Below are 21,514 nucleotides of genomic sequence, written 5' to 3' on the forward strand. Positions count from 1 at the left end.
TGGGAAAATTCTGATGTGATAAATTAGATTGTGATTAATAGAGGTTAGGGAGTGAAAGAAGTCATAACAGGATGTATGCAAGATGTCGTGAATAAAAACCTGGCAATGTGGTGGTTTGATGAGCCCCGACATCTAAAATGTGATATTAAGCAATATGCATTGATTTTACAGATGTTACAAGTGACGTCGAGATGTTTTACTGTTCAGAATCAGCCTGGAACTCATTATCTGGTACTTTAGTGTGCAGTTGGCAGAAAAGTAGGCTTCCACTGAGACTAAAAGCTCATCTGGCACTCTAAGCTTTTTAGAGGAAATGAACAGTACAGTGTATGTGACATTTTCAATCAGTCCATGAAAGACAAATCCACAACTTCCCTTAAGTGTTAAACACATCCATTTGATGTCACTGACACAGTGACACATGGGTTTACATTTTCTTATAGTTATTTGTAACCTTCAGCTGTTCTTTGGTAAATGACTTAATGAACTATAAGAAATTAAAGCTGCAAGCAGCATTGAAGGCCCTCGCACCTCAGCGCAACTCGGCCTGAGCAGCGACCGCGGGAGCGTGGCATCGCCTACTCCACGCCACCGACGATCCCACCGCTCAGTTGTGCACATCACCAGTAGGCGGCAGTGTGAGCAGGCTGTCATACAATCTTCGGTGAAGCCGAGTACTGCTCTGGCGAGAAACATTAAAAATGTAGCTAAAATCTGACCTTCCTGATGAAAGCTACACTCACTTGTTTGTTGATGTCATCAATTAACTGAGCGAACATGTTCAGCATTAACTCATGATCATGTATACTACATTTCAAGTGGATCCGATGATGTATGAGGGAGATATAGCCCTTGAAGTGTCTTGGGGGCCGCTGTTGAACCAAATTCCAATGTAATGAGCTATTTGGGGCTTGTCAAAGATGATCCTTATTCAGTTTGGAATAAATCAGACCATGCATGTGTAATTTACAGCCAAATGTATGGCCGTGGCGTGACATCAGAATTCGTCACGCCACCATAGCCACACCCTCCAGCCAAACCAGTCAGTACTGGCGACTATCTTAGACCATCATGTTATCTGTTACTTGGGACAGTTTCACATTGATTAGGTGAAGAACATCAAAAATTGACTCTGTAAAGGAAAACATGACACTTCCTGTTCTCAGGGGGCTGGGCTTCGATGATGTCAGCATCTGATCAGTGAATATTGTTCAGGGCCAGAGGCAGATCAATCTTAGAAGGTTTCAGGTCTCTGACCTTCCTTGTAGGAGGTATATCAATTTTGTCTTTTATGGCGAAAAGTCATATTTTGAGGCGTGGCCACGCCCACATGATTTCATGTATCAAAAAGCTTTTGATCCCCAGTGTCTTAAGAGTATACTGTGTTATTTTCAAGTCTCTAAGTTAAAAGTTGTAGGAGGAGTTCGCTCAGATATGCGGGTTAGAAACGCCCAAAACAGGGTCAAAATGGCAAATTCAATCCAAAATGGCTGACTTCCTGTTGGGTTTGGACCAATGCTCCAAGAGACTTTTTTGTAGGTCCTGACAAGTTACACATGTGTACCAAATTTCAGAATCCTCGGTCAAAGCATGGCTTGGGGCTCATTTGTTTAAATTTTCTAGGGGGCGCTGTGGACGAATTAGGCCACGCCCACCAAATATGTCATCAGATTTCTGTTGGGAACTGGACTAGGATCAATCACATTGAATTTGGTGCGGATCAGATGATGTATGTGGAAATTAAAGCCAAACGTATGGCCATGGCCTGACGTCCAACTTCGCCACGCCACCATGGCCACGCCCTTTTATGAAAAGTCACTGTGCTTCAAATGAAGTTAGACCCACTAGTTATCTGTCTTCTGACACACTTTCAGGTTGATTGGGTCAAGAGGGTCAGAGAGGCACCTTTCCAAATGAAAAAAAGCGACTTCCTGTTTTCAGGGGGCGTGGCTTTGATGATGTCAACATATGACCCCATAGGATCGTCGGGAACCCGAAGGTCCTCCTTCATGCCGACTTTGGTGTGATTTGGCATTTCTTTGGGAATGTTATTGCATTTTTTCACTTTGGGCGCCATTTTCGTGCCCCGGCCACGTCCCCTAAACATGGCCGAAAACTCACGATTTTGATAACTTTTAATCCCCCATGCCTTAACTGCAAGTGAAAAACAGGCAAAAATTGGCCTTTTACCCAAATGACCGACTTCCTGTGCGCTTTAGGGCATACCCCCAAGAGACTTTTTTTCTTGGTTTGAGGAGCTTTAGCAGTGTGACAAATTTCAGATCTCTACGACTTACGGTTCGGCCTATCTCAGGTTTGGGGGCGTGGCTAAGAGGTTTGGCCACGTCCACTGACAATGACATTAAGGAACAAGAATTTCACGCAGGGGACAATTTTGGGTAAAATCTTACACGTTTTGGTGCATGGTCCCCAAATTGCCCCGCAAAGACGCAACGGAAAAAAGAAGAAAGAATAAGAAATCCTACGATTACAATAGGACAATAGGTCTTGCAGGCTTCCTGCTCGGACCTAATTAGAAGAAGCCTAAACTTTGATCCTATCTGCTCTATCAGTTTAATCTTTCCTGTTCTTTATATATTTACAGAATGAGACATATTCTCACTATGACCACTATGATAATGCAAACACTAAGATTGTGATTGGACAATTTATTACAGCTGCATATAATTATGCAGCTGTAATAAACATCATTGATCAAAGTTCAATATTAATGTGCAATTAGTAGGAGCAAACAACAATTTCTTACTTATAACTATGCAGTATAGTCATTGCCAAATCATTTGTGGAATTAAAATTATTTAAATAATAGCCATTGATTTCCTGAGATGCATCAAACTTGTTTCCTGGGTTCCTGGTCATAGCTAGCCTCTCATCACTGGCATCAGCCCCCCTTGGGACCCTTCAATGACCAGGCGTGGGTGGGTACAAGCTGACATCACAGCAGGCCAATCCGGTCATTACAAGGCATGCTGTTTTGGTTTGCTGCGTCTTTCTTTAAATGGATTTGTTAATATCAGTTTCGTCATCACTTAAAGCCCAGGTCAAGGACTTGGTGGTTGTCACCAAGTGACCCATGTTCTTAAGGCATTAAAGATGTGCTCAGGGGCTGGAGACCATCCAAGGGTGTGTGACAGGTGGTAACAATGTTAATGCAATTTAAATAATAAATATTTTATACACACACCAGCTGTAACAAATTAACAGCAACTAAAGTTATAATCCTCTAGAGTTAAAAAGTATTGTGTTGCCATACCATTTCTTGTATAATGCATTGTAATTAAGAGGATATGATTGAAATCTATAGTACAGTATTAATATTTTAATAATTAAAAGCTAATAACCTAAAGAGATCAAGGTTTCCTAAGATACTTTAAACTAAATATAAATTTGACTATAATACAGGCAGTCACAGTTAGTTTTAATATGTTTGTTGCATTAAAAATGGTTTAAATAACAAGCTTTTATATTTGATTAATCCATACATAAAGTAATGAGGTACAGTTTTCATATAAATAAAAGTAAACAGTACCCTATATGTACATGTACTTAAAATATGTTTTGTCACTTTTAAAATATCCTTAATCTGATCGTAACCTTTGAATTGTAGAAAGGATTCCTGCCTCGCTTTACCTACAAAGATTCACTGTAGAATAAAAGAACTGTCTTCTCAGAAACAGAGTCATGATGCAGGCCGATATCCAACCTGAGGTGTCAAACAGAGAGTTTGACACACTATAGGGTCTAATCATGGAGCTGAGAAAAGGAAACCAGCAAAGACCAGGATTAAGTATCCACAGGGTAACTACACACCCCAGAGCCAGGCGAGAACCAGCAAGAGGAAGGTGACAGTGGAGGCGTGAAGCCAGCACTCAGGTTACGCAGAAAGACTGAGTCACTGACAGGAAGCACGGCCTTTCATGCGGGATCATAATCCAGAACCAGAACAGAGAGAGTGTTCTAAGTGACAGCTACTTCATTGCATTTTTAAATAGGTGGCCATGAATTATTGAGCCGGTCATCGTACAAAGAAGTGCTATTGATCCCTAAGGAGAGAAGCCTGATACTGTTTGGATTAAGACACTTTCTTTTCAGCTGGCGTGACACCTTAGCTGGCACAGCAGCACATGGCAATACAAAGAGAGTGAGGTGTCATTAGGATTTAGGTGAAAAGATATCACCTGCTCTCGCTGATGGAAAAGAGCACCGGAACTCAAGATGTCCCCTAATTGATGCGGGGGACATCAATCCAGCTAATTGAAGGTAAAACAATGGACAAGAATAAAGCACTGTCAACCCATGTGCGATTGCAGAAACCGAGAAGAGTGAGCTATTGGTAAATTTAAAAAAAAACAACCTTTTAGATCCTACCAGCAAACATTTTTCCTAAAACATACACTGAAAAGAAAAATATAACACAATATAAACTGAATCATGGGGTTTACATGTACATGGGTCGCGACCTGTCCAGGGTGTACCCCGCCTCTCGCCCATAGACTGCTGGAGATAGGCACCAGCTCCCCCACGACCCACTATGGAATAAGTGGTAGAAAATGGCTGACTGATGATAAACTGAATCATTTAAATGCGCCTTAATACATTCCAAACAAACTTAAAAGTTTCTCGCACTTCGTAACTGAATGGAGGAAAGAGTGGGGGAAAGGTGTGCAGAAAACATCGCCGGGGCCAGGATTATATCCCGCAACAACCTACATGTACATGGGTCGCATGCTTAAACCCCTGCACCACCAGCGCTGCGCCCACCTTTACGATTTTCTTTCCCTTGTGTGTCAGAATATAGGTTTCAGTTCTGGGAGCAGTTCTCAATTATTTTCTGATCATTATAAATCTTCATTTATTTTATTCTAACATATCGGAAACTTCACTATAGGCATGTGGGCCCTACTCTATATAGAATGCTCATTTTATCGAGATTTTCTGGAAGAGACCCAGCTTAAGAAAACTGTATGATTTAGAACAGGTGGAGATGGAATAAGATAACCAATCACAATGAAGAGGCAGGAAGAAAGCTGGTAACAGCAATATAAAGCTAAAGATTATAGCCAAAATATAAAGCATCAGAATATCTAACATCGTTTCAATGCTAATGTTATTGTAATAAATGCTGCAGGTGTCATCTGTTAGATATCTAATAATATCTGTGCAACAATCTCTGCTGTATTACATAATTGTTGATCAATGATCTACAAATATTGGCCAAAGATAAATATTGTTACACAGAAAGTTTTGTGGTTGGTTTGTGATTGGAAGTCTTTTAAACAATGTATCATAGATGTGAGCGTGAACATAAAGGCACAGACACAAATATAATATTTTGGATTGTATGATGCCCTCTGTGCTCATGCACATGACAAATGATGATGATTTTCAGAGGCAGACATTTTAATTAAGAAATGCAATTAACAATATGCCCTAACCTTCGTTGGGCATGCATCCTAACCTGCATTGGAACAGGTGAAGTTTCCAGTATACTATCGTTGTGAAACAAAAAAAAATCTAGATCTTACAGAGGTGACTGTGGCTCAGTAGGAAGAGTAGTAGTCTTATTATCCAAAACTTGTGAGTTAACTTGCAATCGTGTGAATCAGGTATGCTGGAGCAGAGACACATCTAAGGCATCTAAAACCCCCGCCCTGAGAACCACTTGATTAAAAGATTATACTTATTATACTTATTTTTTCACTGCGAAATTGCTAAAAATCGATATCTGGTACAGTAGCACGGACCAATGTGATTTTAGCTATAAATCAAAAGTGCAAAAATACAAGTTTCCAGCCCCACTTTTAATCATGTGGACGCACATATGTTCCACCAATCATAGTTTTGTCTCATGCACGTCACTATTGTAACATCTCCATGTTTTAGTCATAATCTGAATCAATCAGAACAGTTATAATCATCAGCTGTTTCCTTACAACACAACTTAAAAGCTGTGTGTTGGTTCTTCGGCTGTTTGGCAAAGGAAACTAAATATTAAAATATTTTCCTCCGACAGTCATGTTTCAACTACAGCCCTTACTGTAAATGCAGCAACAACCACTTACCCAACAAAAAAGGCTTATCACCTGTTGCCTTTGGCAAGTCTGCTCTCAACTGTTTCCAGTATTCCCATATTTTGTAATGGTCTCTGTAGTGACTACAGCCCCCTCATCTCATTAAGTCCTTACAAGATATCTGGAGGGCAACACACATGTATCCTTCGCTGGCACCTTCCAAAGCTGAAGTAGCTGGAGGTGATTTGCCAGCTCTTGCATTTGGGGGTTGGTGAGTAACACTGAGTCATGGAGCGGAATCAGTGAGGAGTACCTGCACAAAAACAATTCAAAACTGTTTTTACAAAAGTGTTTTTACTTTCTGCACAGTGGTCCAGTTTGGGCCAGGGTTGGGAAGGGTCAGGGGTCAGGGTTGGCGGTTAGGGCCCTCTACCTTTTCGAATCAGAGAACCGTTTGTGCAGGAAAGAAGACTGGAAAGCAAACAAGCAAAGGCCCACACACAAACGCACAATAACACAGTTAGAAATAAGGCAATTACATAGATGAAAATAACTGAAATATTGATAATAAAATGGAAATGGCAAATGTTGCTGCACAAACAAATATTTGAGAATGTGCAGACATAGAGAAATGTGGGAAAATGTTTAGGCAAAAGTTATAAATAGAGGAGCGCAACCCATTTACGGAGGCCTCAGTTGACGACGCAGCCGTCACAGGTTCAAGCCCAAAACGAGTGATTACATCACTGAAAATGCCTAAAATATGGTTGGAGTTTATTATTAAAATTCAAAGAGACCCAAAAATACTTGGCTGGAAGAAAACATGAGACAACCTCAAGAATATTAACCTCAACCATTTACTGCATTTTTGCAATGTTAATTTATTGTTGCCAATTATTGCAACACATAAATAAAACAAACATTTTCACATGTTACATTGCTGTCCCTGCCAAATGAGGTGCCCTCCATCCCACAGACACCAGGCCAGACACAGGTGTATCCAGGACCTGGACAAACTGTCTTAATCCTGAGGCACAACTCAACCAGAGACAATTCTGGAAACATTTTACCTGGACTGAGGAGTAGAGGTAATGCAGTGCTGCTCAGTCATCCAAAGTCTTCTCTTCAAATAAAAATGTAGAATAATAATATTAATTTAGACTTTATTGATCTCACAATGAAGAAATTATCCTCTGCATTTAACCCATCCCTTAGGGAGAAGTGGGTGGCGCCCGGGGAGCATTCAGGGGCTAAAGGTCTTGCTCAGGGACCCAGAGTGGCAGGCTGTGGGATTCGAACCAGGGTACTTGTGGTCTTGGGTCCAGTCACTACAGTCAGTATTACTTTGGGGAGCTATGTCATCTGCTGGTGTTGGTCCACTGCGTGTTAACAAGTCCAATGGTCAATACAGCTTTTACCAGTAATGTTTAAGGCACCTCATGCTTCCTTCGGCTGCCAGGCTTAACGGAGTTGCTGCTTTCGTTCTCCAGCTTGACTTGGCACCTGCTCACACTGACAAAAGTACCGACACCTGCAGCTGTAAAAAGGGGGCCCAGCCCAGTATTGAGTGCATGTACTGTAGAGTCCATTAACATGCTTTTCAGTAGGCCTAATGTAATATTCCAATTTTTGCAGAAACTGAATCCTGGGTTTTTATGAGCATAGGCAATATTTATTCAAATAACAGGAATAAATGTTTCACATAAAATCACTCTGTATGTATAAATCTATATATAAGTTTTAGTTCCTGAAATGAATTACTAAAAGAAAGAAATAATTTGTTGTCGAAAAACTAAAGGTGTTGCAAAAATATTAAGGACCACAACAGTCAGAGCGGGTTGATATCGTGGACGCCATTTACGGCCATCGTCCTGCAAGTTGTGGACAGGAGGGTGGTCTGGACTCTGCATCTTCACTGTTTTAAGAAGACATGATGTGTGACAGTGATATTTATTTTACCTTGCACAGCACACGTTGCCAGTGGAAACACAACAGGTTTCGTGCTGAGTTGAGCGAGGTAGAGTGGAGCGGAGCAGTGCGGTGCTGGAACCATTAATGGAAAAGAGGCATCTGCTACCAACGAAAGACAACCTCACTATGCAGCCTTTATCCATTCATACTGACTGATACGGTCCGAAACAGAAGGCAAGCATCGTCATCCCACTGAATTCTTACATAATGGTTAAGCTGGCATATATAAAACACCTTCAAAATAGCAAGAGCAGCGTGTTTCAGCAGGCAGGCTCATTCATACACACAAACGCATCAATTTGGTGTAGTCACTTCCTACGTTTACAACCAGTATAAAGATGCATCAGCCTCTAAATTGCACCCTTATACCTAAAAAACAGGATGCCATTATAGGCCCAATTAGTCCCATCTTGAATTACAAGGACTTCTTTGTGTCTTTATAAGATAATAGAAACTGGCACATCAACCCAGGTTTGACAGTGGGAAACACCACATTCGATGTAGAAACTGGAGGTAGCAGCTTTCTGTAATCCCACTATGCTGTTTCTAAGTACACGGAGATGACACCCCACCAACTCAGTTCAATTCAAATCAAAGTGAAAGTGCAGAAAACATAGGCCATGTTCACACTGCAGGTCTTGTTGCTCAATTCAGATTTTTTTTCCCCCAGAAATCTTCTTTTTTGGCATCACTGTTCACATTACTTTTCAAAAGTTACCTATATCTGACTCCTGTTTGCAGTTCCAAACCGACCCACATGAGCAAAAAAACAATAACAATGACGTCACACACAGCACGGTGTGGTCCAGCAACGAAAGCCGTTTAATGTATCCTCAGGTGCTGAGGAGGAATCGAATGTATAAAAAGGGAGTGAAAATCTCTCTCCTGGCATTATGCAGAGCTTTTGCTGCCAATTCATCACAGAGGTTTGTTTGGATGTGGGGAAGATCCAAATCGCAATTTTGCTTGAATAGAGGTGCCACTCCATATATTTATGAGGTCTAACATCTCACTGTCCCTTTACTGTTGCAGCTGTTGTCCATCTTGCTAAATGCTATCACTTCCCACCAGCGTAAAGTTGTGACAAATGTCAATGGAAAGTGACGTCAAAATCATATTAAATCCGCCTTGGTTGTTTCCACCAGAGTCGCATTCAAACAGATTAGATACAAGTTGTGAACGGGGCGTCCATAATGAAGCGATGACAATGATCTGACTATGATTTGTGCAAAAAAATGTGAGAATCGGTACGTTTTCCCATATTTTGTTTAATATTATAACAAATCAACAGTGTTACAAAAGAAACTGATATTTTTTTATCATAAGCTCTGTAAGGTTTTATATGAATACATTGAATCCCAATTGTCATAAATATCACTGTGACAATTTTGCATTTGCAAAGAACTGCTTGGATTCAATATTTGGGAGGATACTCTACTTCAAGTGCCACACATTCACACTCTACATATGAATAATATATTTAGCCAGTTGGATGGACTAACGTCCCCTTCTGCTTTCACCTCTTGTACAGTTTTAGTGGTGGAGATAATACTCAGGCAGAGTGGTGGACACCTTGTGGAATGGTAGATTAAGAGACAAGTCAAATTAGTGTTAAGGCTAATAACTTAATGACGACTTTCAACAGCAGTTTCGCAATTACATATTTTCTAAATTTTTGCATTCGAAAAAACTTCAAAGCGTTGGTTGGTTTTTGGTTTCAAATTATACCAGCGCTTAAAAGAAGGCAAAGGAAGCAGAGCTGGATGTGTGTTTAGTGAGGACTTTCTGCACCGCATGTGCCGAGTCAGGTGGTCCTTCAGAAATGAAGATTAAAACTTAGAGTGCTTTGGGTCAGTGTTGTTAGAACATTATAGCAGCATTTGGAAAGGCAGTTCTCCCTTTGTTGGAGCAGAGAAGACTGTTGAGAGACTCAGTGAGACTGAGCACACAATCACAACACTAATGTAATCCTGATGAAATTATTTCTCTTCATATTAATAATGTGTTGCACTGTTTTATTGCAAACATACAGATACTGTAAGCTTACAGGTACATTTGTAAAGGTTTTACAAAAATATGAAATTAACGCCGATAAATGTGGTTTGTTTTTCTATTCAACTGTTAAAATTTTATACATTAACAAATGAGATACTTTTTCAGGGCTGCACCTACATGAAAATCTGGGCCGGCTGTCAATCTTAATATTGCTTCTTTAAGGGCCGATAACTGATATTTAACAATATTATATATATTTCTCTACCCTTGTGACACCATGAAAAACTGCCACACCGCCAACATTGCTATCCCTCCCCCTCCAGAAACACAAACAGCAACATGACGCAAACACATCGTTTATTAATATAAACGATGTGGTTTATATTATCGGACCGGTACAGGTATGTAAGACTAATATCGGCTGATAATACAGATACAGTATATTGAGCATTCCTACGTTTGGTTTAGATTAAATAAAGTGTTTGCTGTTAAGTTCATTTATTTTCTTTATTCTTGTGTGACTAAATAACGCTTTTTTTATTTTATAAAAAAAATGTGATTGCTCATTATGCTTCACAGTCAGAAATTAGAGAAGCAAAGGTCACAAACCATTGCAGCCACAAAATGCAGATTATTCTTGTAAACAAATTCATTAAAAGAGATGTGACAGGTAAGATACCTTTAAAAGCTTTACAAAAATATCCTCTTTAATTTCAATAAATCTAAATGACTGTCTATCAAACCGCTTAAATTAAAACACATTAACCATGAGGTTCAATGGTTTTTTTAGATTAAAGGGTGTTGTTTACGTTGCAAAACACAAAATTCTGGAAATTAAAAACGGAAAAAAAAGGAATTTGGGAAATATAATAATAGGCCTTTATCTAGAAATCAGATTTGGACCATTGGACTGCGGGCTTTCTACTGGGGCCAATAACACGGCTTATTAACTAACTAATATCAGCTTGTTAAGCTCATTTATAGAGAGCTTTAAGTACATGATTGTAAATGTCAGTGTACTGATAGCATGTCAAACCAAACGTCTTATGAAATATTGAACTTTGATTTTACAGACTGTCAGCACACTCACCCTGCTTCCTCTGTCCTTAAACACAGCAGAACCAGTAATAAAAAGGAGATTTTTGATTTTAAGTTTTGTTTTAAAAACAATGAAAATATCATTATGAAATTCTTATATTATTATTATACACATCAGCATTTCAAACAGGCCTATTCCAAACTATCCTCATGAGTATTTCTTCTGATCATAATTAACCCATTTTGTTTACATTTTACTCCAGACTTTCTGCTGTTGTAAATATTTAGCAGTTTGTAGAATTCAAACCACACTCCTTCCACAACAAACCAGATTTTTTGGGAATTATGCTTATTTTCCCCAATGAATTTAGAAATCACATAGAGAGGCTATAAAAGGCTTTGATGCTGCAATTTTCATGAAACCATGGCAGCTCATAAATGACCACAGAAACTTTCAGTTAAGCCTAAAGCTGGAATGGTCTGGCCTCATTCTTCCCACCAACAGTGAGATGGCTTTACAGCAAGAGCAAGTGCCTGCCTGAGAGGGTGTGTTGAGTTGGTTTCAATGCATGTTTCAGTCTCCCACTTTAAAGAGCTGCTTTTATGGCAAAACGCAAGAATGCTTTTCTCAAAGTGTTAAACATTTTATGGATATTTCGAAGATGTAAAAGTTAAAAACAAGCAAAAAAAATTGTTGACAGTGACTGACAGCTGTGTATCCTTATACCCCCCCCCCCCCCCCCTCCCCTTTGCTGTTGTGCAAAATAATGTAACTGCAGCCATATGTGGAGACAAGCAGGTTTTATTAAAACTTGCTGTGCTTTAAATTAACACACTGGGAAATTACCAGCTGTCAAATTCATTCAGTTCTGGTATTAACTCACTCTGTGTAATCCTTTAAACAGGGCTCCTACACATCTTCATGTAACCAATTCAACCAATCACAGTTCTCAAGGTTTTACAATCATTTCAAGATATAAAATATTTAAGCTCCCTATACATTTCTAGCAGTTATTTCAATCTAGCGGGCTACAAATGTGGATCCTGGAAATGGGAAAGAAGAACAGAAAGTTTAGATAAAAAGGACACAAGAAAGGAAAGAAAGAAGGAACAAACAAATGAAAGAACGAAGGCAGACAAAATAAGGGAAAGAAAAAATAAAGAAGAAATTAGTTAAGGACACAATAAGACAGGTAGGAGGGATACAATGAGGGAGAGAAAGGAAAGAGGTAAGAAAATGAAGGAAGGGCACAAGGATGGAATGAAGAAAGGAAACCACATTTAGACTATAGGGTATGAAAAGTCTGGAAATACAAATAGTTTTCTATTCTCTTATTTAGAGACCTGGAAAATACTGAAATCAAATTCCATACTCTTTAAGACTGCGTAGGAACCCTGCTTTAATGTGACAAACACCTCGAAGTTGCACTAATAACTTTGCAACCTTTTATAACCATTCCTGTTCTGCTTTACATTTGACTCACGGAGCTGTTCCCACTGCTGCCTGTTTTGCAGCAGGCTAATTTTTTCCATGCAAGAACCAGCCTCTTATTCATCCAGCCGTCTTCTTTTTTGTTCTCCAAAGGGACTTTTTACCTGAGTCAGGATAAAGCTACTAATGCTTCTTGGAAACACCCGACCTAAAGCTGCCTGTCTACTTCTGCCTCTTCTTCCAGGCTCATCCCTGAAGCTCGCCCACTGCTTCAACTCGGGGCAATAAAACTGCAGCCAACGATGGTTGTCAAAGGTATCAAATGTACGCAAACGCGTTCTTTCCAAAGACACATCCCGGCAAAACTGTCTGGCAAGGGGGCTTTCAACATTTACATTTCACCATTTAGAAGGTCACAAGAACAAGTAAGGACACGTAAAAGAATGCTTGATTCAGTATTCAGAAAGGATAATAAAGAGCTTTTATTATATTAAAGAGCAATGAATTATTGAAATTAATAAAAACCCTGAGTACTTTGAGTTACTCGTGGTTGTGGATTAGAAAACTGACATAAAACAAAACGATTCCCAATTACTGGAGGCGTGGAAACGAGAACAACGGGTCCCAGAGGTACCAGGTGGAAATCTGAACAATGCCATTACTACTCATAAGCACCATAACCTGCATGACGATGATTTTAATAAACAAACGGAAAACAAAACCTATTTTGTTCATTTTAACTTGTCAAATAATTATTTTTAAAAATTGAAGGTGTCTCTAAAATGTAGATAAATGATGTAGAAAACAACATTATGAGACAAATGGAGTTAGTGACAGAGGAAATCTGCTGCAGAAACAAACGTTTTACACAGCCCTCTGGCTCCATCTACAGGCACAAAGGGGTATTGCAACTATAGAGCTACACCTATTGAAAGTTGTTTCAGAACAAATAAGCCGGTGGTGAACAGTTGTTCAGTGTCATTTTAGTTCAGGAATCTTTGTTAGGAATGCGTTTGTTACCTGGTATATCCTGAAGGGGATGTACCTAAAGCCTCCATCCTCAGTGGGATACTCCATCAGCTTCCTGTTCATGGCCCAGAACTGGTCAAACTTATCTGTAGTAACATAAACATACACATACTGATAAGCATCAGAATTTGCCCCAAAATAACAGTTGTATTTCTGAGACTACAGTTTTATGACTGCTGGATTTACAATATGCACTGCTTAAATCAAAATGTCAGCTCATCTAACACATAATATCCTGCTTTTATCTGTTTTAAGATGATTGTAGTAAGCCATAACAAGCTGTTCTATCTTTAATACTAAATGTCATTTTTATTTAGCCACCGATGAAATATAAAAAAAACTTAAACTTTCTTTTTGCTCAATCTTAAATTTTAGTGTCATGTTTACTGAAGATTAATTTGCTCTATTATTATTAGTATTATTATTAAACCTTAAACTTTATTTATACAGGCAGTCTCATTGAGACATGAGTTTTTATTTACAACAGAAACCTGTTAGAACATACATTACCTTTATTGTCCTTCATGTGATATTACAAGTATAATAAAAGCTTAACAAAGCATAAATAAACTTGAATTTTAAACACTCTATATCCAATGTAGTAAATGTATTTCAGTCTGTGAAGTATGCAACGCTTAAAATCAGATGCCAACTTCAGTGTAGAGCAATATCCTCTGACTTTCATGTCTGTCTCACTTTTACAGGTTCTTTTTCTTTACAGGGCATCCAAACATGCTGCAACACAACCCATTTAAAAAGCTTGGGGCTACTTCAGTGCTAGTTTAGCCCAACAAAGTCATGCTGACTGCAGCTGGACAGTTCATAACCTTCCTCTAAACAAGAAATATAGAAATTTCGGTGAAATATTGGTGGTCCATACTGAGCAGGGAACTATAGATCTTGCAGATTCACCTTTCTGTTGGTGGGATTACTAAAAAAAGAAAAATTTAAACAAAGAAAAGGAAAGAGAGACTTCACATAGCATATGCTAGTTTCAAACCATCCATTTAAACGTTGTGGTTTTGGTTCTCTTGGATGAAAGTTAAAGTCCTCTCTGTTTCAATTCTCTTTTGGACATGAGAGTTTAGTTTAGATACAGTTTCATCTCTCACTTTCTTGTGCAAGCCAGCTCTTTCTTTTTGGATTATTTAAAACCTTTCTCATCTCTCTCTTTTTAAATAGGTGTAAAACCATATCCTGAACAGCTCAGAGCGCAGTGTTATTAGTCAGTGTCTCGTCAGTGTCCTATTTTTTTTTTATCTTCCTTGTTTTATTAAGATGTGCGACTTACGTCTTGCTAACAATTTTAGTTTCAGGGAAAAGAGGAAGACAGATGAGCAGCCAAAACTTTGTCGGTTTCAGGCCGTAGGGTTTTTCACAGACTTGTTCCAAACATTTTACCGCCACTTGCTCACAGCAGTTCTGATGGGCTAAAAACACATCTCTGACACACTAAGAAATCATTTCTGGTGTTTTCTGAAACATTTTGCATATTAATGTAGTGCTTTGGTGTTAGTGCTACTCTTCTTTGCTCTTGCAGTAAACCAGCTGAATTATTTATATGGAAAAGTAGTTTTAACTTAACCTTCCTGTCAGTTTGTCAACAGATAAATTCAGGCAGTTTATAGAAATATCAAAATAAAAGCAAAACTTCTGAAATCAGAGCACTGTTTATGTTTTAGTACAGTGATACATACACACGTGGACAAAATTGTTGGTAGCGTCGGTAAATGAAAGAAAAACCCACAATGGTCACAGAAATAACTTGAATCTGACGATGGTCATAATGAATAAAAATTCTATGAAAATGAACAAATGAAAGTCAGACATTGCTTTTCAAACATGCTTCAACAGAATTACGTTTAAAAATAAACTCATGAAACAGGCCTGGACAAAAATGATGGTACCCCTGAAAATAATGTGACCAAAGGGACGTGTTAAATCAAGGTGTGTCCATTAATTAGCATCACAGGTGTCTACATTCTTGTAATCAGTCAGTGGGCCTATAGGGCTACAGGTAGTCACTATGCTGTTTGGTGACATGGTACCACACTCAACATGGACCAGAGGAACCGAAGGAAAGAGTCGTCTCAGGAGATTAGAAATAAAATTATAGACAAGCATGTTAAAGGTAAAGGTTATAAGACCATCTCCAAGAAGCTTCATGTTCCTGAGACTACAGCTGCAGATATTATTCAGAACTTTAAGAACCATGGGACTGTAGCCAACCTCCCTGGACGTGGCTGCAGGAAGAAAATTGATGACAAAACAAAGAGACGGATAATACAAACGGTAACAAAAGAGCCCAGAAAACTTATAAAGAGATTAAAGGTGAACTTTCAGCTCAAGGAACATCCGTGTCAGATCGCATCATCCGACGATGTTTGAGGCAAATTGAACTTAATGGGAGACGACCAAGGAGACCATTGTTGAAAACAAATCATAAAAAAGCCAGACTGGAATTTGTCAAACTACATGTTGACAAGCCACAAAGCTTCTGGGAGAATATCCTATGGACAGATGAGACACAAAATGAACTTTTTGGCAATGCACATCAGCTCTTTGTTCGCAGATGGAAAAATGAAGCATATGAAGAAAAGAACAAAGTCCCTACTGTGAAACATGGAGGAGGTTCTGTTATGTTCTGGGGCTGCTTTGCTGCATCTGGTACAGGGTGTCTTGAATCTGTCCAGGGTATAATGAAATCTCAAGACTATCAAGGGATTCTATTTTAATATTGCTCTTTTACATTCTCAGCAGCTAATGATAATAATATCATTATTAGAAATAATGTTCTCAGATCACTCTGACAGGTCATTCCTATCAAACACTTTGCAACCCATTCTTCGTCACCTTTATTCAAGTGATTCCCCAACTTGCCGTCAAGGAATGCACCCAGTGTCTCAGATCATCTGCTGTAATGTGGTTTTAACAAAATAAAAACGGTCGTCACATAAACAACTAAATGCCTTGTTATTTGATGGTTTTGCAGAGTATAACCAGAACCTCAACTAACATGTCACTAGTCCAATAAATCTGACGAGCTGGTAGAAACGTAGACAAACCCCGACCATTCTAAAATCCACCTCTTGTTAAATGATAACTTAGCATTAGCTGCAGTCAGAGTGAATAGAGGCGGCTGGTGATGGCTGATGACAGAAGGTGTAAACTGTTCTTTCTCGCTGTCTGTTGTGTAGACAGAAAACATCCATGCCTTTGCAGGGAAAAGACGTGAATTGTTACCTGTGCTGTGCGGCCAACAAAACAGGTGTGTACAAAAACCTTCAGATCGATTTAGATGTTCAGACTTACCTGTGAAATCACCACACTATAAATGAGAAATAAAAGTGTGTCTTCCAGATGATAATACACAGATCAGATCAAACAGTGCGTTTGCAAGCATGTATGTAGGTGGATTAGTTGCAGAATTAGAACATGTGTGAATCAGTAAATGTGTGGCTGCAGTATTAAATATCGCTTCCCTTGCAGCTGCTTGTGGTCTCTATGTGCTGATGCATCTTACCGTTGTGCAGGCCCATCCACAGCTGCTTGTGGTCTTTCTTCTGCATGTCATTGACAACTTGGCTCTTGTGCTTGAGGGCGTCCGCCTCCTTGATGCTGGACATGAAGTGAGCCTCGACTACAGAGTTTGATGAGCAGTGCAGCAGGTCCTGGTCTGGAAAATTCTGCCAAACATTCACATACTTATTTTTCATTAGGAACTGTATTACAACAGATATAAAAAGATGCACTCCACACCAAAGTGAAAAAGATATTTTTAGGCAACAATTATTTTGCACATACTTTGAAAATCCAATCTTGGTTTAAGAACAATTTATAATGCCTGCAACCATTTTTGATTTACTTTTAAATATTATTTATTTTTACATAATTGCTTGTGTTCTATATATGCATTTTCTGGCATCTGTGGGAAAGTCAAGCTAATATTTGAGGCCTGTGACTGAGCTGAGAAGAAACATGTTTAGCTGGGATGAAACTGCATGCGTTTCCCCTAGCATTACCTCTCCCCCACTAAACACCTCGACCCCACACCAACTGGACCAGCCGTGATTGCATTGACATTTGGATTGGCCCTTACCTTAAAGTGCACAGTGATGCTCCAGGGTAGGACCGTATTAGAGGCATGAAGATCAAACAGAACCCCAATAGGATAGTGCCTGGAATGCAGAAAAAGGCCAACAAAAACTCAACAACGGTAAAACCAGGAGAATCTTTTATCACTATTAAACCAAATTTTGTGTTAATATAGGACTAAAAATCTTTTAATTAATCCAATGTTATTTTTTTGAAATTCTGTTTTGACAAATAAAAATATGGAGCTTTAAAAAAGCTATTTAAAAATGACATTTAAATAATCTTATGGAAAACAATTATGGTATTAATACATTTTTATTTCTCTTTTAAATTGTTGACAAATGCATTGAAAGTGTAGAAAGGTCTTTTTTACTACATCAAAGAAAATATTTCTTCCTTCATGTCAGAGAATGTAGAGAGGAAACCTACAACAATCTGTTATGCGCCTGGTTCTGCTGGAGGTTTCTTCCTGTTGAAAGTGAGTTTTTCCTCTCCACCGTCACTACATGCATGCTCAGTATGAAAGGATTGCTGCAAAGTCAACACCAGTGACTGTCCACTGTCTCTACATGCTCATCCAGGAGGAGGGAATGCTGCAAGTCACTGACTGGATGCAATCTGCTGGGTTTCCTTAGACAGAAAACTCTTCATCCAATTTGAATGATAAACTGAACTTAACTGCACTGTATAATAACCAGGATCAATTACAAATTTATGCACTTGATTTTGAATCTGTCCGTATGGTTGGACTGAACGGAATCTTTTTATTTTGTATATTGCATTGAGATGAAGTCTGTTGTGAATTGGCACTATAAGGGTGAACTGAATTGAACTGTCAATTTTAGCTTTAAGGAAAAGTGACACTAAATCCCCATAATTAAGTTTGTAAAAACAACTAATGACATATTTTTGCATTTTTACACTACAAATGTTTATTTTGCAACAGGGCCACCTTGTGGCTAGAAGTTGTCACTACATCATGTTTAGCACTTGGTTCAGGCAGGTGAGCAGTGAAACCAATCATAGCCAACACCCTCCTGCACATCTACGGTGGCTGAGAAAGTATCAAAACACAGTTTTAACTGTGGAGGCCATGTTTGGAGAACAGGATGATCAAAATAAAAATATTTTATTATCAATTAATTATGAAAATGATTTATAAATTGTAAACCCCACTATTAACACATTTTTTGATCACCAACATATGAGAAAAAGAATAAAAGTAAAGACACTCAACCTTTACAGATGAGAGTCACAGTAAAGTCAGCTCTCTCCACAACAGGATATTCTTGATAAAACTTGATATACATGAAAAAACTGAATAACCGATCCCACAAAATTATTTTACAGTTTTATTTCATTCAGTCGACTTATTATCAACCACAACCAGAGCTGTAGGAACTGATATACAGTTTAGCCCATAAGCATCTGATCCAAAACTATTTTCTAGGATCAATTAGAATCCAAGGATTCTATTTTTGGTGACGTTTCACTACAATCCCTTTCATACCATTTGAGTGGTGTTCCTTCATACTCGAACCACATCTCCTCCACGTCCTCTGACCTCATCACTTTGAGGAAATGCTTTTTCACCTTGTCTGTGACAACAGGCAGGTAGCTCACCCTAGGTAGTAGCACCTGACAAAGTAAATGGGACAGAGGAAGAAAATACATCATCAACACAGTCAGACCTGAATTAATACGTTAAATTAAATTTAGAATGCACATCTACATCAATAATTAGATACTTTCTGGCAAATATTGTTTCTAGTTTTCCTGGAGGTCTGACCAGCTTATTTTAATTTGTGCTGCAGCTTCCTTGATAGAAGTAGTTGTTTTGAAAAGATAAAGCAATGACAGAATTATAAGATTATTGCCACATATGCATCAAAAGGCTAAGTTACTGAATTTTTTTTAAACTTAAACTTTATTAAACTCATCATGACTGACAAAATGTCAACCCCATTACAATAACCCATTACTGCATGGCACATTGTCCATGTGTAATGTATATAGATAGGGTCATTATATTTTTTAATAAGCTATCGACCATTTCTTCCATTACTAGATTAATCTGAATGATAAATTTTCCTCCAAAAATAAAATAAAGCGCAAAATATTTTTTAATTATTTTAAAGTAAACCTTTACATTTATTGCATCCAACTAAATAAAATGTAAACTATAATTTGCACTTCAAGGCATGAAATATTTGTAGAAAGTGCTACCACCAGAGTGAAAATAATAAACTGACAGCCCTTCTTGTTTATGTATTTACAAATAAAAAGCCAAATCTGTAGACCTCTGTTCAGTCATGAGTGCAACTCCAAATGAAAAAGAATCAATTTCTATTACACCGTTCAGTTAAAATTTAATAATAAAGAGTGTCATTTACAATCAGCCTTATAGCATAATTGCCCAAGTCAATTTTTTGGCAAATGACTAAGGCAATTATGCTATGAAGCTAATGAAGTGACGTATTTATTAACTGGATGTATGATTTCTCAGTCTGGTTTGAATCTGATTCATTTAGATATAACTGTTTTTTCACATTTAAATGAGAATAAAACAGGATGAGGTAAACCTAATTTTGTTGGCTGCAGAAAGTAAACACATTGACACAAGCGAGCACAGCATTAATGAGTCAAACCTGCAAACCTGTGGTCATTTTTTCACAGTGTCGAAAGGTTGGGGAAATAATATAAATAATATTAGTTATTTGTCCTAACAGCATTATTAATACCGGATATCAATATCGGTCCAAATTTTAATATCGTTGCATCCCTATTTATCTTCTTTCTGCTCATTATTAGTCTCTGGGTGTTATCTCTTCAGATGTTCATGCATGGCGTTGGTGCTGCTACGGCTTGTAAATTGAAGTATTTCCAAACTTCAGACCAGTGGTTGCCTAGGTGAGGGTCAGGTTCCCCCAGGAGGTCGTGAGACACCAAGTAAGGGGTCTCCAGATTATTTTCAGAATCATCCTGATATAATCTCTGAGGATTATGGAGTGCCTTAAGGGACAAAATTACATAAATATATCAAGAAATAAATGTGAATGTCCCATTAAATAAATAGATAAATGTAAAATGAAATAAATAAATGTACCATTAAATAATTAAATGTACCACTGATTTATTTATTTCTCTCTGTATAGAGTGAAATAATTAAATGTATATTTAGGGGGTCCCCAGGTCACCAGTAGGGTCTCGCCAGTATATGGCACTGTTATTTTGGGCGTCACAGGTTGAAATGTTTAGGAAACCCTGCTTTAGACTACTTCAGTCTTAGAAAGCTCTGAAAAACTTTTAAAACCTAGCTACTTTGACAATGAAGCAGATATTTTAGTCACCATGTCTGTTTTGAAACTTTAGCTCAGATGGAACCAACCAATGACTGGGGCTAAGCTCGGCTAACGTGTAACACACACAGATACACTGCGCAATGAGGACTGCAGTCAGGGGCGTTTCCGCACATACAGGAATTTGGAGGAAAACAGTCGAAACTAGTTTAGAATGATAAGAAAAAATTTGAAATTCTGGAAAATAACGTGTTAACTACAAATACTGGTGTCATCAATTTTGTCAACTACTTGCAGCAGCTCCAAATATGTTCAAATGAATCAGCAGTTTGAGTACACGTTAGAACAAACTCTTTGCTTCTGTGGCTTTGTTAAGAAGTAGATAGCAACGTAAAATTGCCTTTAACTATTTCTGTGTCGAGAAATATTCAGAGGGATTCTTCTGAGGGACCAAATCTATGTCAAAAAGCACATCCGGTAAAAACAGGAGCAACAATCAGAGGTAAGACAAATGAGAATAATAACAATAATAATAATAAATAAATTATAGAGGAAAGATTTTTTCTGATACAATAATTTCCCTACAGAATTATTAAAGTAGCTATATCAAGACTGATGGAGAT

The 21,514-nt window shown here is 38.2% G+C and overlaps 1 protein-coding gene across 3 annotated transcripts in view; it reads right to left on the bottom strand.

Moving 5' to 3' along the window:
* atg5 (ATG5 autophagy related 5 homolog (S. cerevisiae)) overlaps positions 1-21,514 on the bottom strand; it is a 38,887-nt gene that overhangs the window by 16,522 nt on the left and 851 nt on the right. For all 3 annotated transcript variants that reach the window (XM_047361968.1, XM_047361967.1, XM_047361969.1), the window contains 4 exons: positions 19,103-19,230; positions 17,597-17,675; positions 17,021-17,183; positions 13,489-13,583 (listed from right to left, as the gene is read on the bottom strand). In XM_047361968.1, the coding sequence (XP_047217924.1) occupies positions 13,489-13,583; positions 17,021-17,183; positions 17,597-17,675; positions 19,103-19,230 (465 nt within the window). The remainder of the gene's footprint in view (positions 1-13,488; positions 13,584-17,020; positions 17,184-17,596; positions 17,676-19,102; positions 19,231-21,514) is intronic.

This window comes from Girardinichthys multiradiatus, chromosome 3, assembly GCF_021462225.1.
Source record: "Girardinichthys multiradiatus isolate DD_20200921_A chromosome 3, DD_fGirMul_XY1, whole genome shotgun sequence".
Taxonomy (NCBI): domain Eukaryota; kingdom Metazoa; phylum Chordata; class Actinopteri; order Cyprinodontiformes; family Goodeidae; genus Girardinichthys; species Girardinichthys multiradiatus.